Source organism: Schistocerca nitens, chromosome 2 (genome assembly GCF_023898315.1).
Source record: "Schistocerca nitens isolate TAMUIC-IGC-003100 chromosome 2, iqSchNite1.1, whole genome shotgun sequence".
NCBI classification, from domain to species: Eukaryota; Metazoa; Arthropoda; class Insecta; order Orthoptera; family Acrididae; genus Schistocerca; species Schistocerca nitens.
In genome coordinates this window covers 74,258,381-74,281,600 of record NC_064615.1, presented here as the reverse complement: position 1 = coordinate 74,281,600, position 23,220 = coordinate 74,258,381, and the positions used below count along the sequence as shown (strand labels likewise).

Genomic DNA, 23,220 nt, shown 5'->3' with positions numbered 1-23,220 from the left:
AGTAGCACTGTAAACCTAGTCAGTTGGCACAAACGACCTACTGAATTCAAACAGCTGGTAGTGATTTTTAAAATGACTAGGAGCATGATCAGAAATAATGACCTTCTCTGCCCCTGTTTGCAGTTGAAGAATTTTGCGCACTGCTCGCAAAGCATGTGCTGAGTCATGTGCTGTGTCACCACTTATAACTCCAATACGTCACTCCTGTAAAAATTGAAACCTGGTCATTACTCCAATGATACCCTTGTACTACTTGTGGGAAATTACAGACCAGTTCTCAGCAAAATCACAATGAAGCACTAAACATAGTTCTTCAGCCTGTACACACCCTTTCACTTCTGCAATGTGTTGCAATTTCTTCAGATGCTGGTGTGTTACTGCTTTCACTGACCATTTACCAAGTTCATCAATGAAACTGTCAAAGGCAACAGTTTTCTTAATTAGTTTATTTTCCTCCCATGTCGCATATGTAATTTCTGCAGAGTTATCTGCTGCGTTTTCCAGGCCAAGTGTCCGTAAAGACAGTCCTCCCTTTCCAGGGCAGTTCCCTTTCCAGGGCAGTCACCACATTCTTGAAACCAACAAGTCTCTCACTTTATGTTACAGACTACTAATGGCTTCACATTGTCCTCAAAGTTACCACACAAAGTTCAAAACTCACGCAGTACACACAAAAACAGACATCTCTACATGGGTGTGGAACTACCCACTTAGGTCGCAGTGCATAAAATTTTCATCTTCCAATATGTGAAGTGGTATAGTTGCTCTTATAAATTGCGAAAGTTTCTTTAATACTGCAACTCATGTACCTCTTCACTTTCACAACTTTTTCACATTCAACTGTTACAGTTATAGTGTCTTTTTTGTTGGCACTCTGGCGAGAACGGTACAGTTATCTTCCAGATAAAATGACTGCACTATTTGAACTTGAGCTGCTTCTACAGGATGACCATAATAGGGATCTGGTTTTCCAAAGACTCCTTTTACAGGCCTCACATTTCTTGATTTGTGTACCATGTACTTTGATACTGCTGTAACGTGGTTCAAAATTGCTTTCTTTGAAAATGTCTCTGGAATAATAGTTAAACCTTGTACCTTTTCACTGTGGGGTGTGCACAATATTCAACAGCTGAATTGGTATTTGTGAAAAATTCCTGGCAAGAGGTGCAAGAGTGCTTTGGTTCATTTTTTTCTGAAGATGGAATTTCTACTTTGAAGGGTGTGGTCAGTTTTGCTGTAGTGTATTCATCCATAGCTTTAGAAATTTCTCTGCACTTCCTTGATTCATAGAGCTTATGACTCAACTTCACTGACCACAGTTTCTTAACAGGACTAACACCTATCTCTGCAGCTGACTGATTCTGGGTATTTAATTCTTCCTCCAGTGATGAAAAATCTGCATCATCTGCACCATGGGACGCTTCACCTTGTTCAGATATTATCATTGTTGTTATCCTGCCAAAACATTTAGAGCACAAAAAGTCCTCCCTGGAAACGTCTTCACTTCGAAACAGTCTTCAAATGAGAACACTTATTCCCAACCTCAACAAAGTCTGTTTTTTTTTGTTTGCCTTATATATCACTCTTTTATGGATATGCAGTCAACACACTTCACTCTCCCGTGGCCCCAGTCAGAAGATATTTCAAACAGTCCTTTTCACAAAACACACTGCAACTGTGTCAACTGGCAAATTCCTCACACCAACACAGAACTCACTGGATGGTCTCAGATTTCTTAGAAGCCCCTTAAGTAAACAAATTAACACAACAACTACAATACAGAAACCTGCAACGAACAATCACGACAAAGAAACTGACAAAAAACTGTAACAAAGTGTAATAAATATCTGAAAAAATGAAAGTGAAAAGAAATAACCGCCACAAAGAAAGTGATAAGAAATAACTGCAACAAAGACAATAGAAATAAACATTGTAACAAACAAATTAGTAAGAAACAATTACAGTGTAGACATACGTTACCGCCGAAAAAAACCTGTCCAACTTAAAAGTGGAAGCTCTTTTACAGAGAATATAGTACTAGGCTACATGGCACTAATCAACAGAAAAAAATCTAACTTTTCTAGATTGTCATTTTTGGGGGAAAAAAAAATCTGTAAATTATACAGGGTGTTTCAAAAATGACCGGTATATTTGAAACAGCAATAAAAACTAAACGAGCAGCGATAGAAATACACCGTTTGTTGCAATATGCTTGGGACAACAGTACATTTTCAGGCAGACAAACTTTCGAAATTACGGTAGTTACAATTTTCAACAACAGATGGCGCTGCGGTCTGGGAAACTCTATAGTACGATATTTTCCACATATCCACCATGCGTAGCAATAATATGGCGTAGTCTCTGAATGAAATTACCCGAAACCTTTGACAACGTGTCTGGCGGAATGGCTTCACATGCAGATGAGATGTACTGCTTCAGCTGTTCAATTGTTTCTGGATTCTGGCCTGGTCTTTCAAGTGTCCCCACAGAAAGAAGTCACAGGGGTTCATGTCTGGCGAATAGGGAGGCCAATCCACGCCGCCTCCTGTATGTTTCGGATAGCCCAAAGCAATCACACGATCATCGAAATATTCATTCAGAAAATTAAAGACGTCGGCCGTGCGATGTGGCCGGGCACCATCTTGCATAAACCACGAGGTGTTCGCAGTGTCGTCTAAGGCAGTTTGTACCGCCACAATGTCCAGATAGCGTGATGCAGTAATCGTTTCGGATCTGAAAAATGGGCCAATGATTCCTTTGGAAGACATGGCGGCCCAGACCAGTACTTTTTGAGGATGCAGGGACGATGGGACTGCAACATGGGGCTTTTCGGTTCCCCATATGCGCCAGTTCTGTTTATTGACGAAGCCGTCCAGGTAAAAATAAGCTTCGTCAGTAAACCAAATGCTGCCCACATGCATATCGCCGTCATCAATCCTGTGCACTATATCATAGCGAATGTCTCTCGTGCAGCAATGGTAGCGGCGCTGAGGGGTTGCCGCGTTTGAATTTTGTATGGATAGAGGTGTAAACTCTGGCGCATGAGACGATACGTGGACGTTGGCGTCATTTGGACCGCAGCTGCAACATGGCAAACGGAAACCCGAGGCCGCTGTTGGATCACCTGCTGCACTAGCTGCGCGTTGCCCTCTGTGGTTGCCGTACGCGGTCGCCCTACCTTTCCAGCACGTTCATCCGTCACGTTCCCAGTCCGTTGAAATTTTTCAAACAGATCCTTTATTGTATCGCTTTTCGGTCCTTTGGTTACATTAAACCTCCGTTGAAAACTTCGTCTTGTTGCAACAACACTGTGTTCTAGGCGGTGGAATTCCAACACCAGAAAAATCCTCTGTTCTAAGGAATAAACCATGTTGTCTACAGCACACTTGCACGTTGTGAACAGCACACGCTTACAGCAGAAAGACGACGTACAGAATGGCGCACCCACAGACTGCGTTGTCTTCTATATCTTTCAGATCACTTACAGCGCCATCTGTTGTTGAAAATTGTAACTACTGTAATTTCGAAAGTTTGTCCGCCTGAAAATGTACTGTTGTCCCAAGCATATTGCAACAAACGGTGTATTTCTATCGCTGCTCGTTTAGTTTTTATTGCCGTTTCAAATATACAGGTCATTTTTGAAACACCCTGTAGATAAATCCAAAAGGCATCAGTAAAAGAACTTTGACAGATATGTCCAAATGGAGGATACCAGTGTAATCATAAAGCAATTATCTTTCAAATAAAAAAACTCTAACAAAATATCTAGAACTGTTACAGAGATACAGTGTTTTAAAATTTTTTTCCGAAATTTGCATCTTCATAATGGTGTTTGCAGTGTCATATTTGGAGGCCTATATCTTGGGGTAGGAATTTTTTGGAGAAAACAAAAAAATACGTTTTCTTATTTACTCCTGAATTTTAACATATATGCTAAATTCAATAATGGATTATGCCTGTTAAAATATTAAGCTTCCAGACAAAGTCCTTCTTCTGAAGTCCGGCCCCAACATCCAGAAACAGTGCTCATACGTGTGAAAGACATGCTTGTGAAAAAGCCTGTTTTTTTTTTTTTTTTTTTTCCCCCCCTACTTTGGAAGAAGGACTTTGTCTGAAAGCTTAATATTGTAGCAGTCTTTTTCATTGTACCTTTCTGCGATTCGGGTAATTGGAAGCATGTAATTCCACATGTCTGCTTTGGACTGTGATGTCATGGTGTTGTGGTGAGTGACGTCACTGAGGCACGGTGTTGGTTTATGTTTGTAGATATCGTGTTGTAGTCATGCTCTGGTAGTCGATGTTGCCCTGTGAAGTTGTTTGTGTAATGTAGGGTCTTACGTTCATTTGAGTCTTGGTAGTCAGAGGGTAAATGTGGATTTGAAAGTATGTGCTATCTTTCCAGCTTGCTATTATGATTTATTGTTGTTTTTTTGTGTTTGGCATTTTTGTTAGGTATGGTTTGTTTTGTGTCTCCAGAATGAGATTTCCACTCTGCAGTGGAGTGTGCGCTGATATGAAACTTCCTGGCAGATTATAACTGTGTGCCGGACCGACACTCAACCTTGGGACCTTTGCCTTTCGCGGGCATGTGCTCTACCATCTGAACTACCCAAGCTCAACTCATGGCCCATCCTCACAGGTTCAATTCTTCCAGTACCTTGTCTCCTACCTTCCAGACTTCACTGAAGCTCTTCTGCGAACCTTGCAGAACTAGCACTCCTGGAAGAACGGATATTGTGGAGAAATGGCTTAGTCACAGCCTGGGGGATGTTTCCAGAATGAGATTTTCACTCTGCAGTGGAGTGTGTGCACTGATTTGAAACTTCCTGGCAGATTAAAACTGTGTGCCGAACCGAGACTTGAGCTCGGGACTTTTGCCTTTGGTGGGCACGTGCTCTACCATCTGAGCTACCCTAGTATAACTCACGACCTGTCCTCACAGCTTTGGAAGGTAGGAGACGAGGTACTGGCAGAATTGAAGCTGTGAGGACAGGTCGTGAGTTGTGCTTGGGTAGCTCAGATGGTAGAGTACATGCCCGCGAAAGGCAAAGGTCCTGAGTTTGAGTCTCAGTCCGGCACACAGTTTTAATCTGCCAGGAAGTTTCAGTTTTGTGTCTGTTGTGTGGAATGAATTTTAATATTTTTTGTGTTTTTTTGCTAGGGATGGATATGACTGATATATTTACAAATTATACTTTAAGTGCACCTTTGAGCGAAGACATGTTGTTGACCACCAAGTTTTTTAAGCTTTTTGGGTTGATAGCGGAGTGTGTTAGGTGTCTAGCTTGTGGGCAGTGTATGAAGTTGATCATAGTATAGTACATTGGACGAATTACCTATATAAGTAGAGGTGTTATCACAATAACATCTGGTGAACAATTTGGCATGGTAGTTGATGCACGAAATCTACGTTGACCATAAGGGAGAATCTACATTGACCATGAGGGAGATTTTGTTGTGTACTTACTATTTTTGTTACAGGTCTTCTTTAATTTTTTGTGTGATGGATTGGAGTGAGTGTGAAAACTGTGTTAAATCAATGTTCTTTTTGTAGTGAGGTGTGTTCAAGAGTGTGTTAAGTAAAGGGGGAAGTTCAGTGGTCCATCGATTGTAGCTGGAACTAGTGAGTCCCAGTTTGGTAAAAAGTAATATGGGAGAGGCGATTCACAGATTGGTTTGTGGGTGCAGGAGGCTGTTATTTCAGGGCATTGGTATGCCAAATGTGTTTTGAAGGTTTCGCACAGTCATAGTAAGAGGGAAATTGTGGTAGATATTGAGGAATACAATGAGGAGGTTACCACTGTGGTGTCAGATACCTTTTCATTTTACCAAGAGTTTGGAGAAAAGGAGTTATGAGCAAACTTAGTCATTAGCCACAGCATACAGTTTAAGGATTATGACACTGAGGCTTGTAGTAATACTGTTTTTTTTTTTTATTATTATTATTTTTTTATTTTTTTTTTTTTGGGGGGGGGGGGGGGGCTGAACATTAAATATGTTATAAGGAGGGAGGGAAGAGGTGCTCTTCCAACCTGCAATCCCATTTAGGTGAGTACTGCTGATGGTTGGTTGGCTTAAAAGAGGGGGAAGGGGAGCAAACTATGAGGTCATCGGTCCCTTGTTCCTAATGAAACAATGCCACAAGAGTGAGAATAAAACAGAGGAGACATATAACACAAAACGGAAAGAAACAAAAGACCACTAGAACGAAGGAAAGGCAACAAACACTAAAAGGAACAAAAAGAGGACAAGAAAATAACAGAGAGATGCAAGAAACTGTTAGAAGAGAGTAAAATAAGGAAGCAGATTACAGTGGCTGGCCGACCACAAAAATAAAAAGGAAAAGCTAGCCACCCTGCAACACATTAAAACCTCCACATTAAAAGCACTAGGGTGGAGAACACAGAAGGTCAAAGGATATGCGCTAAAACTCAGATCGAATGATAAAACCCACCCTCATGGATGAAATGTAAAACCAAATCAGCCGATGAGGCGTTGCCTGCTAAAATCAATGATAACGAGTCTGGCAACCGAAGATGAAGCCAAAGAAGGACAGAGCAGAAGAATATGGGCCACTGTCAACCTGGCGCCGCACCGACACTGAGGTGTGTCTTCACAGCGCAGGGGGTAGCCACGGGTCGCCCAGGCATGGCCAATGCAGAGCCAGCAGAGAACCACAGTGTCCCTGCGAGAGGCCCTCATTGAGGACTTCCACACATTTGTGGTCCCCTTAATGGCTCTTAGTTTGTTGTGCGTACTGATATTTTGCCATTCCGTCTCCCAAAGCTGAAAAACCTTACGGCATAATAACGAACGCAGGTCAGTTGCAGGGATGACCAACTCCAGAAGTGGTTTCCATGTAGCCTCTTTGGCCAGCCTGTCAGCAAGTTCATTTCCTGGGATTCCGGCGTGACCAGGGGTCTAGACGAACACCACTGAACGGCTGGACCATTCCAGGGCAGAGATGGACTCCTGGATGGACACTACCAAAGGATGAAGAGGGTAGCATTGGTTGATAGTTTTTAGGCTGTTCAAGGAGTCAGTACATAAAAGAAAAGACTCCCCAGGGCATGAATGGAGATACTGAACTGCACGAGAAATGGCCACCAGCTCTGCAGTGAATACACTGCAGCCATTGGGTAAGGGATGCTGCTCAATACGGCCACCGTGAACGTAGGCAAAGCCTACACGCCCATCAGCCATTGGCCCGTCAGTGTTAACCACTACAGAGCCCCGAAACACGTCAAGAATCAAGAGGAAGTGACAGCAGAGAGCTGCAGGGTTAACGGAGTCGTTAAGGCCACGAGACAGCTCCAGACAAAGTAGTGGCCGAGGCGTACACCATGGAGTCATATGTGAACGGACTGCAAGTAGAGGTGGTATAGGGAAGGGCTCCAGTTTGGAGAGAAGGGACCGCACGCGAAACGCAGTTGTTAGCCCCGTCCTGGGCCACCGATGCGGGAGATGGACTGCCGCGAGTGGGAAAAGGAGATGGTAATTCGGATGCTCAGGAGAACTATGAATGTGTGCTGCGTAACTGGAGAGCAGTTGTGCACGTCTGATATGCAATGGAGGGACCCCAGCCTCCACCAGTACGCTGGTCACCAGTACGCTGGTCACCAGACTTGTCCTAAAAGCTCCAGTCGCTAGTCGAACCCCCGCAGTGGTCGAGTAAATGCAACACTGAGGGTGCTGCCGAACCATAAACCACACTCCCATAGTCAATTCGGAATTGGACAAGGGCTCTGTAGAGCTGCAGCATCATAGAGCGATCTGCACCCCAACTGGTGTAGCTCAGGCGGACAGCACTGAAGTGCTGCCAGCACTTCTGCTTAAGCTGACGAAGATGAGGGAGCCAAGTCAATCGAGTGTCAAAAACGAAGTCTTAAGAATCGATATGTCTCCACTAAAGTGAGTGGATCGTCATGAAGGTAAAGTTCTGGGTCCGGATGAATGGTACGACGTCGACTGAAATGTATGACACACGACTTTGCGGCTGAAAACTGGAGGCTGTGGGCTAGAGCCCATGAATGCTCCCTGTAGGCAACGCTCAGCAACACCAGTACTGGACCAGCAGTACGAAATGCAGAAGTCATCTGCATAAATAGACGGTAAACAAGACGGAGGGAGCGACAGCTGCTGCTAGACTGTTAATGGCCACTAAAAATAGAGAGACACTCAATACAGAGCCCTGCAGGACTCCATTCTCCTGAATAGGGATGGAATTATGGGAGGCACCAACTTGGGACACGGAAAGTACGGAGCGACAGGAAGTTTTGGATAAAAATCGGGAGCGGGCTCTAGAGACCCCACTCATACATTGCGGCAAGGATATGATGTCGCCAGCTCGTGTCATATGCTTTATGTAAGTCAAAAAAGACGGCAACCAGGTGTTGGGGCATCTGGAAAAGGCTGTTCGGATGGCAGACCCGAGGGACACAAGATTATCAGTGGTAGAGCGACCCTGGCAGAAGCCGCTCTGACATGGAGCCAGTAGGCCACGTGACTCCAGGACCCAACCCAACCACCAACATACCATACATTCCAGCAGCTTACAAAGAATGTTGGTGAGGCTGATGGGCTGATAGCTATATACATCAAGCGGGTTTTTATCGGGTTTGAGCACCGGAATGATGGTGCTCTCCCGCCATTGCGATGGAAAGGTGCAATCACACCAGATCCGGTTGAAGATGATGGGGAGATGTCACTTGTAGTCAGATGAGAGATGTTTAATCATCTGGCTGTGGATCCGAACAGGCCCAGGAGCTGTATCAGTGCACTGTGCAAGGGCACTGAGGAGCTCCCACTCTGTAAATGGGGCGTTATTGGATTCATTGTGGCATGTAGTGAATGAGAGGACGTTCCCTTCCAGCTGCCGTTTGAGAGTGCGAAAGGCTGGGGGGTAATTCTCTGACGCAGAGGCTCGAGCAAAGTGCCTGGCAATCGCGGTTGTGTTGGTACATAACACACCATTTATGGTAACACCGGGAACACCTGTTGGGGTCTGGTACCCGAAAACACGTTTGATCTTTGCCCAGACTTGGGAAGGTGATGTATGGCACCCAATGGTCGAGGTGTATCTCTCCCAACACTCATGCTTCCGTCGTCTGATAAGTTGGCAAATGCGGGCACGGAGCCATTTAAAGGCTATGAGGTGCTCCACGGAAGGGTGCCGCTTATGCCACTGCAGAGCTCGCCAATGCTCCTTAATTGCTTCAGTGACTCCTGGCGACCACCAACGGACTACCTTACGCCGGGGGCACCCTAAAGAGTGAGGGATCGCATTTCTGCCTGTAACGGAACTGAAATGATGGTAGGCTGCCAGTAATTTGGAGACCGCGCGTCGGAAATGGGCACGCTGGCGTGAGACTGTCAGGGACCGCACCCTGATGCCATCTATTGTTGAAACTGGGAATTAGCGCGAAGCTGACACCAGCGGGAACTAGCGGAAAGGCACCACCGTGCTATCTGTCAGACAATGCACTAAGCTCTTGGACTAAAATGTATTCTTTTTCTTGTTAATTATAAGTTATTACTGTATAATTTAATGTTGTTAAGTGCTAGTAGTAAATCATTATGACTGGTATGAACTCCAGGGTAATAAATATAAAATTTCTTAAACACTAAAGGATTTCGATAAAAATGTGGTAGGGGAAGGCCCCCCACTCTTGGTGATACGAGCATCGCTAGTGGTAGCTGGAGACACAGGGACTGAACAATAGAATGGCCTGGGGAGTGTTGACGTGATCGGACATGTGTAACTGTGCTCACGCAAAATTGATTGTGAAATGGCGAAGAGGCGAATATTGTCGCCGTTTGTGGAGTAAAACGCGACGAATGGTTATCGACGTTGTCTCTATGCCACTGGGGCTGATTGTAAGAGTTCCTGTGAACGTGCAGTAGCTTATACGAGTGTTACGGCTCGTGGTTCCAGCTGCCATTAAGGGCATGAGGCGTGAAGAGTTGTGTTATCCACATACATCTCACCCCCAGCACCATCACGTCTACTCAAGGCAAGACTGCTTGTAATTGTTAATTCGAACTTTATAGAAATGTAAAAGGAGAATACCAGTTTTTCTTTTTCTGCAAGTACAGAGGACAGAATACAGTTATGAGTAAAATTATGACGCATGTTGTTCATTGTAAAGTGTAGTAACCTCAAACACAGTATAGTGAAATTAGACTGAGGCCAACATCGCCTCTTTCATTTACAATTCCTTTTGTTGTAGAATACTTTAGCGTATAAGAATGTTGAAAAGAGCAATGGTCACACCAGAATGAGTCGCCATTTTATAGTTAACTTAAATTTTTCTCAGTAACTTTTTAAGTAACGTCACTTAAGTAATTCTATATCAACTGTTCAAAGAGTAATATACAAAATAATTACATAAAGTTGAAGGATAGAATTTTGTTAACCCAAGTTGCATAAATAGCCTTGGTAGTAATTACCAAGTCAACACACAGAAATTGGAAGAGTATTTGCTTTGTTGAATCACCATGAATGATCAGTAATAGTAATATTCAAAATTAAGTTTAAATTCAACTCACGCCATTTCACTTTGAAATGAGCCGAAAATTTATTTATTCTTTTGCTCCTTCAAAGCTGGCGACCGTAGTTATAAGTATTTTCAGGAGGATTTGACGGTAAGTCTGCTGCTCTCGTCGTGCTGCTAGCAGTGATGATTGGATACATAAGCTCACTACCAAGTTAAGTGGGTCAGGTAGGCAGTGTTACCATGTGAACTGTAGGGCACTGTAGGCCGTGGATCGAACCCGTTCAATCATCACAGCTCTTTGGGAAATAGTCCGGTTAGGAGTGTGCTTTAATCATTAGGTAAATACTGGCGAGTAACGGTCAAAATGTACACGCAAGTGAATTTAATAGCTTAGCAAGGTCCAAGTAGCACATAGTTAATGTTGTGCAATGGCGAGGGTAGGAGCGGAGTAAAAGTGAATTGAGCGTGTGGCAGCTGTGCTGTATTCAAATATTAACAACTTGAACTCACTAATACCTCTTACCATTAGGACTGAGCTATTTACTGTTAAAATACGTAGCAGTAAGCGCAAAGGCGTGACAGCTACAAGTCCGTATTGGTGATATACATACGGAATTAGGAAGCGGGTCATTCTGTCAGGGGAGGGGGTTAAAACAACTGAGTCAGTTGAAAACATACCCCATTTACTGACGGAAGGATTCGGCGGTTCGGTCGTATGCCGCAGAAACAATTGTTGTAGTCACCTGCTCAACCATCACATCGATGTTACCATGTGTGGGAGATTCAACGGTGACAGCATAGGTGAAAGTTTCCCAGTTTGCCATGTTTAGAGCCCATCTAGGCAGGCATCTGCGGCCCTGACGCTGGGGCAGTGACAACAAGATGGGGGAGTGGTCACTACCACACAGGTTGTCATGTGCTCTCCAGTGGATAGATGGGAGAAGCCCTGGGCTGCAAGTTGATAAATCAATGGCCGAGTAACTACCATGAGCCTCACTGAAATGTGTGGGGGCCCCAGTATTTAAGAGGCAGAGGTCAAACTTAAGACAGTGAAGTTTCGATATTTCTGCCTCGGCCAGTAAGCACAGAGCCACCCCACAAGGGGTTATGGGTGTTAAAATCTCCCAAAATAAGGAAATGTTTAGGGAGTTGATCAATCAGTGCAGCTAATACATTCAGCAGTACTGCACCATCTGGAAGAAGATACACATTGTAGACACTTATTTCCTGCGGCATCCTTATTCTGATAGCCACAGCTTCAAGAGGGGTTTGAAGGGGCACAGTTTCACTACAGACTGAGTTTAAGGCATAAACGCAAACTCCACTTGACACTCAATTATAGTCGCTACGGTTCCTGTAATATCCCTTATAGCCACAGAGGGCAGGGATCCGCATTGTCGGGAATCAGATTTCCTGGAGAGCAATGCAGATAGCTGGTGTAAAGCTTAATAGTGCCGTAGCTCAGTGAGGCGGTGGAAAAACCGCCGCAATTCCACTGGAGGATGTTGTCATCGTGAGACGGGGAATGCATGGAACATTCAATGAGGTGGTTTATGCATCAGTCACCTGCTGTCACCGACTTATTGCCTGGGCAGTCTATATTCATTGTGTCTGAGGGTCTGGCGAGATCTAGGTCCTCAGCGGGCACCAAAATCTCCAACCCATCCTCAGACACAGAACTTGTAGGTAGCAGTGGTGTGGGTGCCACCACAACTTCCTTGGTCTTAGGTTCTCTCTCTCTCTCTCTCTCTCTCTCTCTCTCGCTCGCTGCTCCTAGGGTTTCCCTGGCTGGGAGGACTTCACTGGCTCTCCGAGACTGAGGATGCACGTGAAGCCCTACACCAGCTGCTTTTGGGCTCTTCAACCACTGGTGGGTGTCATTTTTCCCACTAGCAGAAACCTAGGAAGGGAGTGACCCAAGGGACCCCTTCCTAGTGAGAGAAACCAAAGAAGACTTACACTTCTCCAACTTAGAAATGGGGACGGACGTCCCTGATGGTTGGGCTGGGTGGGGCGGGGCAGGGGGGCATTGTTGTGGGGGCGTAGGACGATGTCATATGCACAGGATGCAAGCGTTCAAATTTTCTCTTAGCCTCAGTGTAGGTCAGTCGATCCAGAGTCTTGTACTCCATGATTTTTCTTTCTTTCTGGAGAATCCTGAAGTCTGGCGAGCAAGGCGAATGGTGCTCTCCGCAGTTGACACAGATGGGAGGCGGGGCACATGGAGTATTGGGATGAGATGGGCATCCGCAATCTCGACGTGACGCTGGAGGTACAGCGGGAAGACATATGGCCGAACTTACAGCATTTAAAGCACCGCATTGGGGGAAGGATATAGGGCTTTACATCACATCAGCACATCATCATCTTGACCTTCTTGGGCCATGTATCACACTTGAAGGCCAAGATGAAGGCACTGGTGGCAATCTGATTATCCCTCGCACCCCGGTGGACACGCCGGACGAAATGGACACCTCATTGCTCTAAATTGGCACTCAGTTCATCGTCAGACTGCAAAAGAAGGTCCCTGTGAAATATGATACCCTGGACCATATTTAAGCTCTTATGGGGCATGATGGTTACAGAAACATCGCCCAACATGTCACAAGCGAGTAACACCCGTGACTGGGCATAGGATGCTGTTTTGATGAAGACTGACCCAGATCTCATTTTGGACAAGCCCTCCACCTGCTCAAACTTGCCTCTAAATACTTAACAAAAAACTGCGGCTTCACCGGCATGAAAGATTCCCCATCAGCTCTCGAGGGAATGATTTGGGGTCGTACTTCTGTGTGTTGAATTGAGCTCGTGATCACTTAGAGTCTGCTGGTGTTTCACCACCAGCAAGAGATGATGGACAACGTTTCATCGCGTGTCATCCTTCTGATGCCACCAACTTTGACCAGGGGCCCTTCCCATGGGCACCACCCAGCCGCAGCAAAGGCCACCTGGCAGGATGGCCATTGCCAGGAGTCCTGATGCCCCAGGGTGATGGGCATCTACCCCTTGGCATACGTGGGGAGTTAATGGCGCAGGCATCAGCAGAGCGATTCCTATGTAGTCAGGGGGCTACAACCAACAGGGTAGATGGCGGCCCCACCACAATGGACTGGCTACTGCGCTGGATAGCAGATGCAAAAAAGTCCATGGTCATCGCCGATGCAAAAAGCAACACTGCATAGTGCATGGTGGAAAATGCACCCATGAAGGTGTCCTTGGCCAAGAGATGGAGAATGGGCAGTACTGCAATGTGACGACGACAAAGTGGGCCAAAGATCTCAATGTACAATGGACACAATTCACCATGTCAGGCGCCCTTCCCCAATTGTCTCGCTCTTGGGGGAAATTTTGAAGAATGGAGGTCAAACCCTACAGGGGATCATCACATAAAGGCCGAAACGTGTGAAACGCCTCTTACGACAGGCAGGAATACCTCGGGCCTATTCTTACCCCGAGACCCGCAAGGGGGACTGCTGATGAATGAGTATTCCTGAGAACTTTTGTATTTCTTGGTATTTTTTATGGCAGTGAGGAGGATATATGTACTCTACATATTAAAGGAAAATTTCACAATGTCACTTTTGTGAATGTATATGCACCTACAGAAGAATCATATGAAGATACTGTGGACACCTTCTGTGATCAACTACAGGAGGTTTGTGACAGAATACCCAAAATATGATTCCAAAATAGTTCTTGGTGACCATAATGCAAAACTGGGAAAGCAAGAGGCATCAAGAAGTGTTTTTGGTAAGGAAAGTCTGAATGCTGAAACTAATAATAATGGTATGAGCATTGGCCAGTTTGCTTCTGCAAACAAGATGAAGGCAGTAAGTACCTGTTTTCCAGGAAAAAATCTACATAGGGACGTGGAAAATACCTGGAACAAATGAAACATACCAAGTAGACCATATATTGGTGTGAAAGAGGCCGGCATCCGATATGGAAAATGTGTGCACTATCCGAGGAGCTAATTCTGATTCTGACCATTACCTAGTAGGAGCCAAAATGAGACAAAACCTTGTTACACCTGCCAAAGGAAGTAGTACCCGAGTAAAGACATGGAATATAGAAAAACTGAAAGATAGGGCTACTGTTAAGGAGTACCAGAGCTGATTGAGACAGGAGTTACAAGTTACAAAAGATGGTGAAGATAATGTAGACAAAGAATGGACCTCTATTAAAGACGATATTAGGACAACAGCGCATGCAATATTGGGGGAAACAAGGAGACTTAGGAATGAAGACTGGTATGATGATAAATGTAGACAGGCAGTGGAACAGAAAAAGGAAGCAAGGCTGAAATGCTTGCAGCAGAATATAGATCAAATCAGGCATTATATAATGAAAAGAGAATAGAGGTAGCAAGGGTATGTAGAAGGAAAAAAGGGAAGCCATGAAGAGAAAGATAGAGGAGATGGAAGGGCACTACAAGGAATGCAAGCAGAAAATTCGACAAGAAAATTAAAGAAGGAACTCCACAATATAGAACGAAAATAACAGCTTGTAAAGACAAAGAGGGAAATTTGGTGACAGATAAACAAGATGTTCTAGATAGATGAGGAGAACACTTCAAGGGAATTTTCAAGGGCAATCCTACCAGAAATGAGCAGCCACTCTATTACACCACACATACACTAACAGTGGATCCAACATTAGAGGAAGTATAGAAGGTAGTGTACTATCTAAAAAATCACAAAGCACCAGAACCTAGGTGGGTTTTGTCAAAGCCTTTCGTTGGTAAGTATTTTTTGTTAGTTTGATTTTAATGTAATTTTGATCCTTTGTCTGTTTCTGGTTTATTGTCATTTTGTTGTATTTTAAGACCTTCTGGATATGAGGCTTTTTTGGGTTTTCAAGTAGTTGGTGGGGTTTTGGTGTCATTGATTTCTCGTGAGCTATGTAGGTTGTGTGAAGTTTGTGGTACTGGTAATTTTGTGATTGGACTGCAGGAAAAGATGGCTTTGTTTGAACCATACAGGTGAAGGTAATTTTGTGATACCATGTTTCAGAGGTGCTTGTATTGGTTTTATGGTGTCAAGGGATTCATTTGAATTATGCTGGGGTTTTAGTGATACCACACCTTATAGCTGCATGTGTTGGATCCTGGGTATCAAGGGCTTCATTTGAACTATATGAGTGAAGGGAATTTTGTGGTATCATGTTTCAAACTTGCATATGTTGCTTTTAGGTATAGAAAGCTACATTTGGGCTATATAGGTCAAGTGAAAAGTACAGTTCATGTGGTATTTGTGTTAAGATAGATACTGCCTACAGGAAAATTAAAGAGACCTATGAAGAAAAGAGAACCACTTGTATGAATATCAAGAGCTCAGTTATCAGTAAAGAAGGGAAAGCAGAAAGGTGGAAGGAATATATAGAGGGTCTATACAAGGGCAACGTACTCGAGGACAATATTCTGGAAATGGAAGAGAATGTAGATGAAGACGAAATGGGAGATACAATACTGCGTGAAGAGTTTGACAGAGCACTGAAAGACCTGAGTCGAAACAAGCCCCCGGGAGTAGACAACATTCCTTTAGTACTACTGACAGCCTTGTGAGAACCAGTCCTGACAAAACTCTACCATCTGGTGAGCAAGATGTATGAGACAGGCGAAATACCCTCAGACTTCAAGAAGAATATAAGAATTCCAATCCCAAAGAAAGCAGGTGCTGACAGATGTGAAAATTACCGAACAATCAGTTTAATAAGCCATAGCTGCAAAATACTAACGCGAATTCTTTACAGACGAATGGAAAAACTAGTAGAAGCCAACCTTGGGGAAGATAAGTTTGGATTCCGTAGAAATATTGGAACATGTGAGGCAATACTGACCCTACGACTTATCTTAGAGGAAAGATTAAGGAAAGGCAAACCTATAGCATTTGTAGACTTAGAGAAAGCTTTTGACAATGTTCACTAGAATACTCTCTTTCAAATACAGGGAGCGAAAGGCTATTTACAATTTGTACAGAAACCAGATGGCTGTTATAAGAGTCGATGGGCATGAAAGGGAAGCAGCGGTTGGGAAGGGAATGAGACAGGGTTGTAGCCTCTCCCCGATGTTATTCAATCTGTATATTGAGCAAGCAGTAAAGGAAACAAAAGAAAAATTTGGAGTAGGTATTAAAATCCATGGAGGAGAAATAAAAACTTTGAGGTTCGCTGATGACATTGTAATTCTGTAAGAGACAGCAAAGGACTTGGAAGAGCAGTTGAACAGAATGGACAGTGTCTTGAAAGGAGGATATAAGATGAACATCAACAAAAGCAAAACGAGGATAATGGAATGTAGTCGAGTTAAGTCGGGTGATGCTGAGGGAATCTGATTAGGAAATGAGACACTTAAAGTAGTAAAGGAGTGTTGCTATTTGGGGAGCAAAATAACTGATGATGGTCGAAGTAGAGAGGATATAAAATGTCGACTGGCAATGGCAAGGAAAGCGTTTCTGAAGAAGAGAAATTTGTTAACATCGAGTAGAGATTTAAGTGTCAGGAAGTCGTTTCTCAAAGTATTTGTATGGAGTGTAGCCATGTATGGAAGTGAAACATGGACGATAACTAGTTTGGACAAGAAGAGAATAGAAGCTTTCGAAATGTGGTCCTACATAAGAATGCTGAAGAATAGATGGGTAGTTCACATAACTAATGAGGAGGTATTGAATAGAATTGGCGAGAAGAGGATTTTGTGGCACAACTTGACAAGAAGAAGGGACCGGTTGGTAGGACATATTCTGAGGCATCAAGGGATCACAAATTTAGCATTGGAGGGCAGCGTGGAGGGTAAAAATCGTAGAGGGACCAAGAGATGAATACATTAAGCAGATTCAGAAGGATGCAGGTTGCAGTAAGTACTGGGAGACGAAGAAGCTTGCACAGGATAGAGTAGCATGGAGAGCTGCATCAAACCAGTCCTAGGACTGAAGACCTCAACAACAACAGTGTTATTTGGTATGTTAGGAATGTTCTTCACTTGATTTTGCAGATAATATTTGTTTTGCAATGTCGCTGTTTTTTTTTTTGTATTGTTGTATATTTAGATTGTTCCCACCCCAAACACCTTACTTACTGTGGCTGTCCTGTTAGTTTCATTTTATTGCTGGATTGAAATATCCTCCAGTCATTATCATTTTTGTTTGTGTGTTATGGTTACCATATTGTATGTGCTGGAAGTAGGCGTTTCCACCATACTGATAAACTGATAATGTCATGGGTCGAAGCAGATGGATGGAATCAAATGCTTCCCTAACACCTGCTCTATTGTGGTTAGTAGCAACAGTTCCTTTCAATAGATGTCAGTCAACAAATACGGCACTTTTAGTTCTTTTCAGTTAGGCTCCTTCAGTTATTAAAGGTACAGATATAAAGCACAATTGTTTCCTTTCACTCTCCATGTGAGCTAAATTTGATGAAACTTTCAAAATTTTTGCAAAGTCTTTCTTTCTTTCAAGCTCTCCTTTATATGCTAATTAGGAACAGTCCTCTGAATTAATATTCTCTCTTTTTGAAACAAGATACTTTGATCCCAGGTGTAATTCAGCTGTGCTCTTGGCTTCCACTACAATTCTGCCTGACTCACTGTAAACAAAAATTTAGTTCATGATCTTGTAGGAATATTTTCCAAAATAAATAAATTTCTCATCGTCTATGTGCCCATAGTCAACTTTTTCCACTGTCCATCCAGTACATTTTCCTTGAATAGTGTGACTGAGTCAGCAGTTATAATCCTGTATAGCTTTACTTTTCCCTTCTTGGCCAAACATAATTTACGGTGATGCTTTGTGGTAGACGGGCCAAGGAAGATATCTACTATAGTCTAAACAATAACACAGAGATGGCAACCTAATGGAAAGTTGGTAGATGACACTAGACAGTAATTACATAGTAGAAACATGGGTACAGTAGCCAGCATAAATAAAAACATAATCCATAGAAAAATCTAAATGAGACTTTATCCAGCAGTGGATGTCAAATCTCTAGCTTTCTCAGGTTTTAATTCCTTCTCTGTAATAGAGAAAATGAACTGGATATATACTGATTGCCATCACTGGTTACACTCACAGATCCAGAGAGACGAATGACTCTGTTAAAACACTGTATCAGTAGACATACAAGGTACACAAAATTTGGTGGCTCAGAAATACTGCATATCTCTGTTGACATGATTTAGTTGTAAAATTTTGAGTTCAATAGAAAAATCAATGAAATCATAGGCATATATGGCTCTGACAAATTGAAATATGCTACACTTGGATGAGTTTTCTCATGCCATACACATGTGGCAGTCAGTATTGCACTAATGGTTTGCAAACATGCAACAGACAGTCTAGAGTTTTTTGCGCACAAAATTAGCGGCAATTCCATATAATGTGAATCTCTGAGCAAGTAAATAAATACGAAGACATGCCCATATGCTGACCATTTCTTTAACAAGGCTATTTCTTAAAGATTTTAATCTACAACAAAATTTGTTAAATGTAAGGCAACCACGGGTTAACGGAGGCATCCGATCCCACCCGCTGGCTTTGTCCCGTCACGTAAGGGTGTTGTATTGTGTGACGTCATGACGGCGCAAAGTTTAGTTCATGAGTGTGCAGTGTTTGTAGATGTCGTCCTGTTGCGGTTGGTGTTCTCTGGTGTTGTATTGGGTTCATTTGAATGTCGGTGCTTGAAGTGTGCATTTATCGATTGTGACTGTTGTAGAAGTACAGAAATTAGTTTAGTGAGTTAAGAATTAAGTTTCCATTGTGTTTATGTTATTGTGGTGTCGTTTTATGTTATTGGTTTGCTGTTTGTCGCACAGTAAGTCGTTTAATTCAATTTGTGGCGTCTTTTGTTAGGTACGGATATGACTTCTAAGTTCACTAGTGCGCGTCTGCGGGCAGAAATGAGGGACGACATGTTGTCCGTCATTAAGTTTCTGCAACTTTTTGGGCTTGTGACAGAGATAGTGAAATATGGCATATGCAAGTGGAACATGCGAGTTGGGGGTTAGTGTGTAGTGTTGGAATTTTTATTGCAAGTAGTCGTATTGTTCGCGTGTTATGATGTTCAGTGGGGTTTTGTGTGCTGTTGGGTCGGTGTTATTTACTGCATGTGTTGGTGGTTGATGTTTTGGTATCGGCACTTGTGGTTGATTTATGCATCTTAGGGAAAAGTATTTGATTTCAATTTTTTTGGCACGTCAGTTGTATCTGAGCTGCGTAGGTCATGGGAAGAGTTCGATTCCACTTTGTCGTCGTAGCTGTGTGTGTTTTGTTATCGTTGCTGTGGACCTATATAGGTCAAGGGAGGTGTCCGATTCCAATTTTTGTTGTTTTAGGTGCTGGTTTTGTGGTATCGATAGTTTAGTTGCAGTGTGATTATAATTTTTTTAGTAGTTGGTTTTTATTTTGTGGTATCGACAATTACGGTTGAGCTGCGTAGGTGAAAGGAAGTGACCGATTCCTGTCGATATTGTAAGTGTAGCGGAAGTTGGGAATTTCGTGGTGTTTTTATGTGGTCGTTTTGTGTGGCTTGGGATCGTGTGTGTGTCTGTATGTTTTTATATTTGGTTTGTCCACACCCAAAAACCCCCAATTTCCCGCGCTGGTCCATTTAGTTCGATAATATTTTTGGAGAGAGATGTGTGTGTTGTTTTCACATGTACTTTCATGTTTGTTGTCGTTTATGTAATGACTTCATAGGCGTCATATTAGAAACGTTGAGAATGGTCGTTTCCGCCATATTGGTGACGTCATGGGTCAAAACAGACGGGTGGAATCGGACGCTTCTGTCATCTATTCTGAAATTCATATAAGACGTAGATGACGTTGTCAAGTAGAAATGGTTTCAAGTTCTTTTCGAAGTTTTTATCTGTCTGCAACTGTCATCCACAAAGGTGGTGGTAAATATTTTATGGCTGTATATTGTCCTACCTTCTGTGGAGAAGTAAGGTTAAGTTGTAGGTAATATAGGCTGCATTTGTTCTTAGCGTTACATCTATCATTGCAACTATTATTCTCAAACTGAGTCCGATTTCTCACAACGAACTTCATCGGGAGTAAACATAGCAAGATTATCAGTGCCTTAACTTTGCACTACAAGAAGGACATGAATACGTTATTTCACTTGATCACGTCAAAGCTTACTAAATGTATTTGTTATATTTCTGAAGTTCGTAACATTAAGTATTGATAAGCGATTAAAACTACTTTTTTATTCTATAAATCAAATATCATTACTTCAATTATATTAATTTTCGCCTGGTAACTATCGAATTTCACTTTCTCGGCATCCGTATCATATTGTTAAAAAATTTGAAGTTTCGTTTCGGAAACAATATTGGTAAAGTTGAACTGCATGTCGAACTTTATTTAAACACTTTTGGATATAAACAAGGCATTACTTACGTCCGGCAGTGATTTCCCAACACTCAAATTGTAGATCTTCACGTTATTTGGATTAGAAACTTGCATGGTAGTCAGTAACTGAACTTCGTCTCACTAATCACCCGAATACACCTCATACACACGCACGTGTTCCACACTTCCACAGTAAACATTCAACAATCAACAAACCTTTACTGTCAAAGATATTTCAATGAGCAGCAATCCAAGACCTAACAAATGTCTGACAGAGATATTACAATTTGAATTTGTCGAATGTTGCTGCTTTACCAAAGACTTTCGTTGCAAATTTTTGACAGTAGTGCTCGCGAATGCAGTGCAGAAATTTAAAGTAAAGTATCGGTTTGTTTTTGAGGGGAAAATGTTACGTAGCAGCAGACGTAATTCCCAACACGGAAGAGTAGTGGGATGATCTGATTAAGAAGGATGATTCTTATCAGTTCAAATGAATTGACTGTATTGTTGTAATGATAGTGTGTTCAAAGTTCTTGTTTGTGTACACCACGGTCGCCTGTCACGGTAGAGCGTAAGCCCTGTACAATTGCAATTGCATGGAGTGTGACAGAATGAGTGAACATAATTTCTTTTACGGACTAGAAAAGCTATCTATTACTAGCGGAATACCCGAGCTGCTCGTAAGTATAAGAAAAGTTTGTTGTGTTTCGGACAACGTTTTTGTTTTGACATTAGGAGGAATAGTTTGTCACGGAATTATCGTGCATGAAGGTGAAATAACTACACTGATACTGCAAGAAACAAGTATTGTAGCTGTCGATATTGCTTCAAATGCTACAACTCTATTTTACGTTAATGAAAGTGGTAGAGTATTTAAGGTGTCTCCACACAATCTGGAAGATCACGAGGAAATTGTCTTAAATCAAGATTCTAGATGTTGTGCCCACGGTTTCCAAACTGCAGGACATACGGCCAAAGTAAAACAAGTTTCTGCGACAGATTACGGTTGTTTGTTTGTAACTGAGAATGGTGAGTTGTGGGCGTGTGGTGAACATCCCCAGCTGTGTGTACCAAGTATTGAACCACAGAAAGTGCTGTTTTTTGATAGGCGTGTTATTAATGTAGCCTGTGGTTCAGATTTTTCTTTAGCTTTAGTGAATAAAGTAGAGAAGTGTCCTTCAGAGAAAGGTGAATCAGATGAGGACGAGGAGGTGTTTGTGTCAAATTGCCCATCATGTCTTAGTGAGTGTGCTGTATCGCCAGTGTCACAGCAGTCATTGTCAGATACATGCCCCTTGGGGCTCCACATCCAGCAGCCCATTGTCGACCACTGTTCATCATCAACAGCAAGCAAAGACAACTCAGCTGATGACAAAAGGACATCAGATGAGTCTACATCTATTTCTTCGAGAGAGTGTACAGCTCAGAAGCAGAATATCCATCATGATAATTCAAATGAGTGTGAAAAAACCGACCAAATTTCAGATGAAATTGAATGTCAGGATTCAACATCTGAGAAAATACTTGGTGAAGAAACTGACATTTTAAATGAAAACAAGAGTGACGAGATTAAAGCAGAGAAGAGGAACGAATTTTTTATAAATACTGATGCAGCAAGACAGTTTCTGACTAGACAACTGTCTTGGGTTTCAACTTATGGAGGTGCCGGGGAGGACTTATTAGTTGAATGTGCTGAAGCATCACTTGTTCGTCCATCTCGTATAATAAAGCAGAATGTATCAACTGTCGCAAATTTAGTATATGAGGGCGTCAAGACTGTTGGTGATAGAGTTGCTACTCTATCGAGGCATATGAGTGGTGGCTCAGAAACTAGTGAAAATGTACAAAGTAGTATAGGAGACTTTGAAATATTTGACGATCTAAATTGTGATGAAGAAAAACACGCTGATCATCTGCCAGCACTAAGTTCAAGGTGAGATAGTCCATTAAACTTCTTACTATTACTAATAGCCTTTAGTGTTTAAAAAGGTAAATATCTTTCTACTAACTAGTTACAAAATATATTTTGGTCTTTCTTCTTTGTATATGTCAGTTCACCTGTATGAGCAAGTTCATTTGAAATGTGGAGTTCCTTTGAATTAGATCTCTTAGGAAGTTGAGTTTTATTATTATTATTATTATTATTATTATTATTAAAAATAACTACATACATTGACTAGCTACATGATGACTAGCCAACAAGTCGTACATTGTAACCATGATAAACATTATAATGTGGAATATATTATTTGCACAACAGTTACATAAATTTAGTTTACTGAAGCTTGCACATCTTACACAGTTCTGCTTAATGATAATAACAGTAAGAGTTGGGAGGGAATGGGTGCAATTGAAAGTACTAGCAAAGGTAGTGTCTT

General features: G+C 42.5%; 2 protein-coding genes across 2 annotated transcripts in view; one reads left to right on the top strand and one right to left on the bottom strand.

Annotated features, from left to right (window-relative positions):
* Window positions 1-21,063, bottom strand: part of LOC126235736 (nucleolar protein 10) — a 110,037-nt gene extending 88,974 nt beyond the window's left edge. Inside the window, exon 1 of the mRNA XM_049944515.1 lies at window positions 20,891-21,063. Coding sequence (XP_049800472.1) covers window positions 20,891-20,956 — 66 coding nt within the window. The 5' untranslated portion in view covers window positions 20,957-21,063. The remainder of the gene's footprint in view (window positions 1-20,890) is intronic.
* A 121-nt stretch (window positions 21,064-21,184) lies between these two features.
* The window catches only part of LOC126235735 (alsin), a 234,067-nt gene continuing 232,031 nt past the window's right edge, over window positions 21,185-23,220 (top strand). The window contains exon 1 of the mRNA XM_049944514.1: window positions 21,185-22,775. Within this exon, the coding sequence (XP_049800471.1) occupies window positions 21,439-22,775 (1,337 nt within the window). The 5' untranslated portion in view covers window positions 21,185-21,438. The remainder of the gene's footprint in view (window positions 22,776-23,220) is intronic.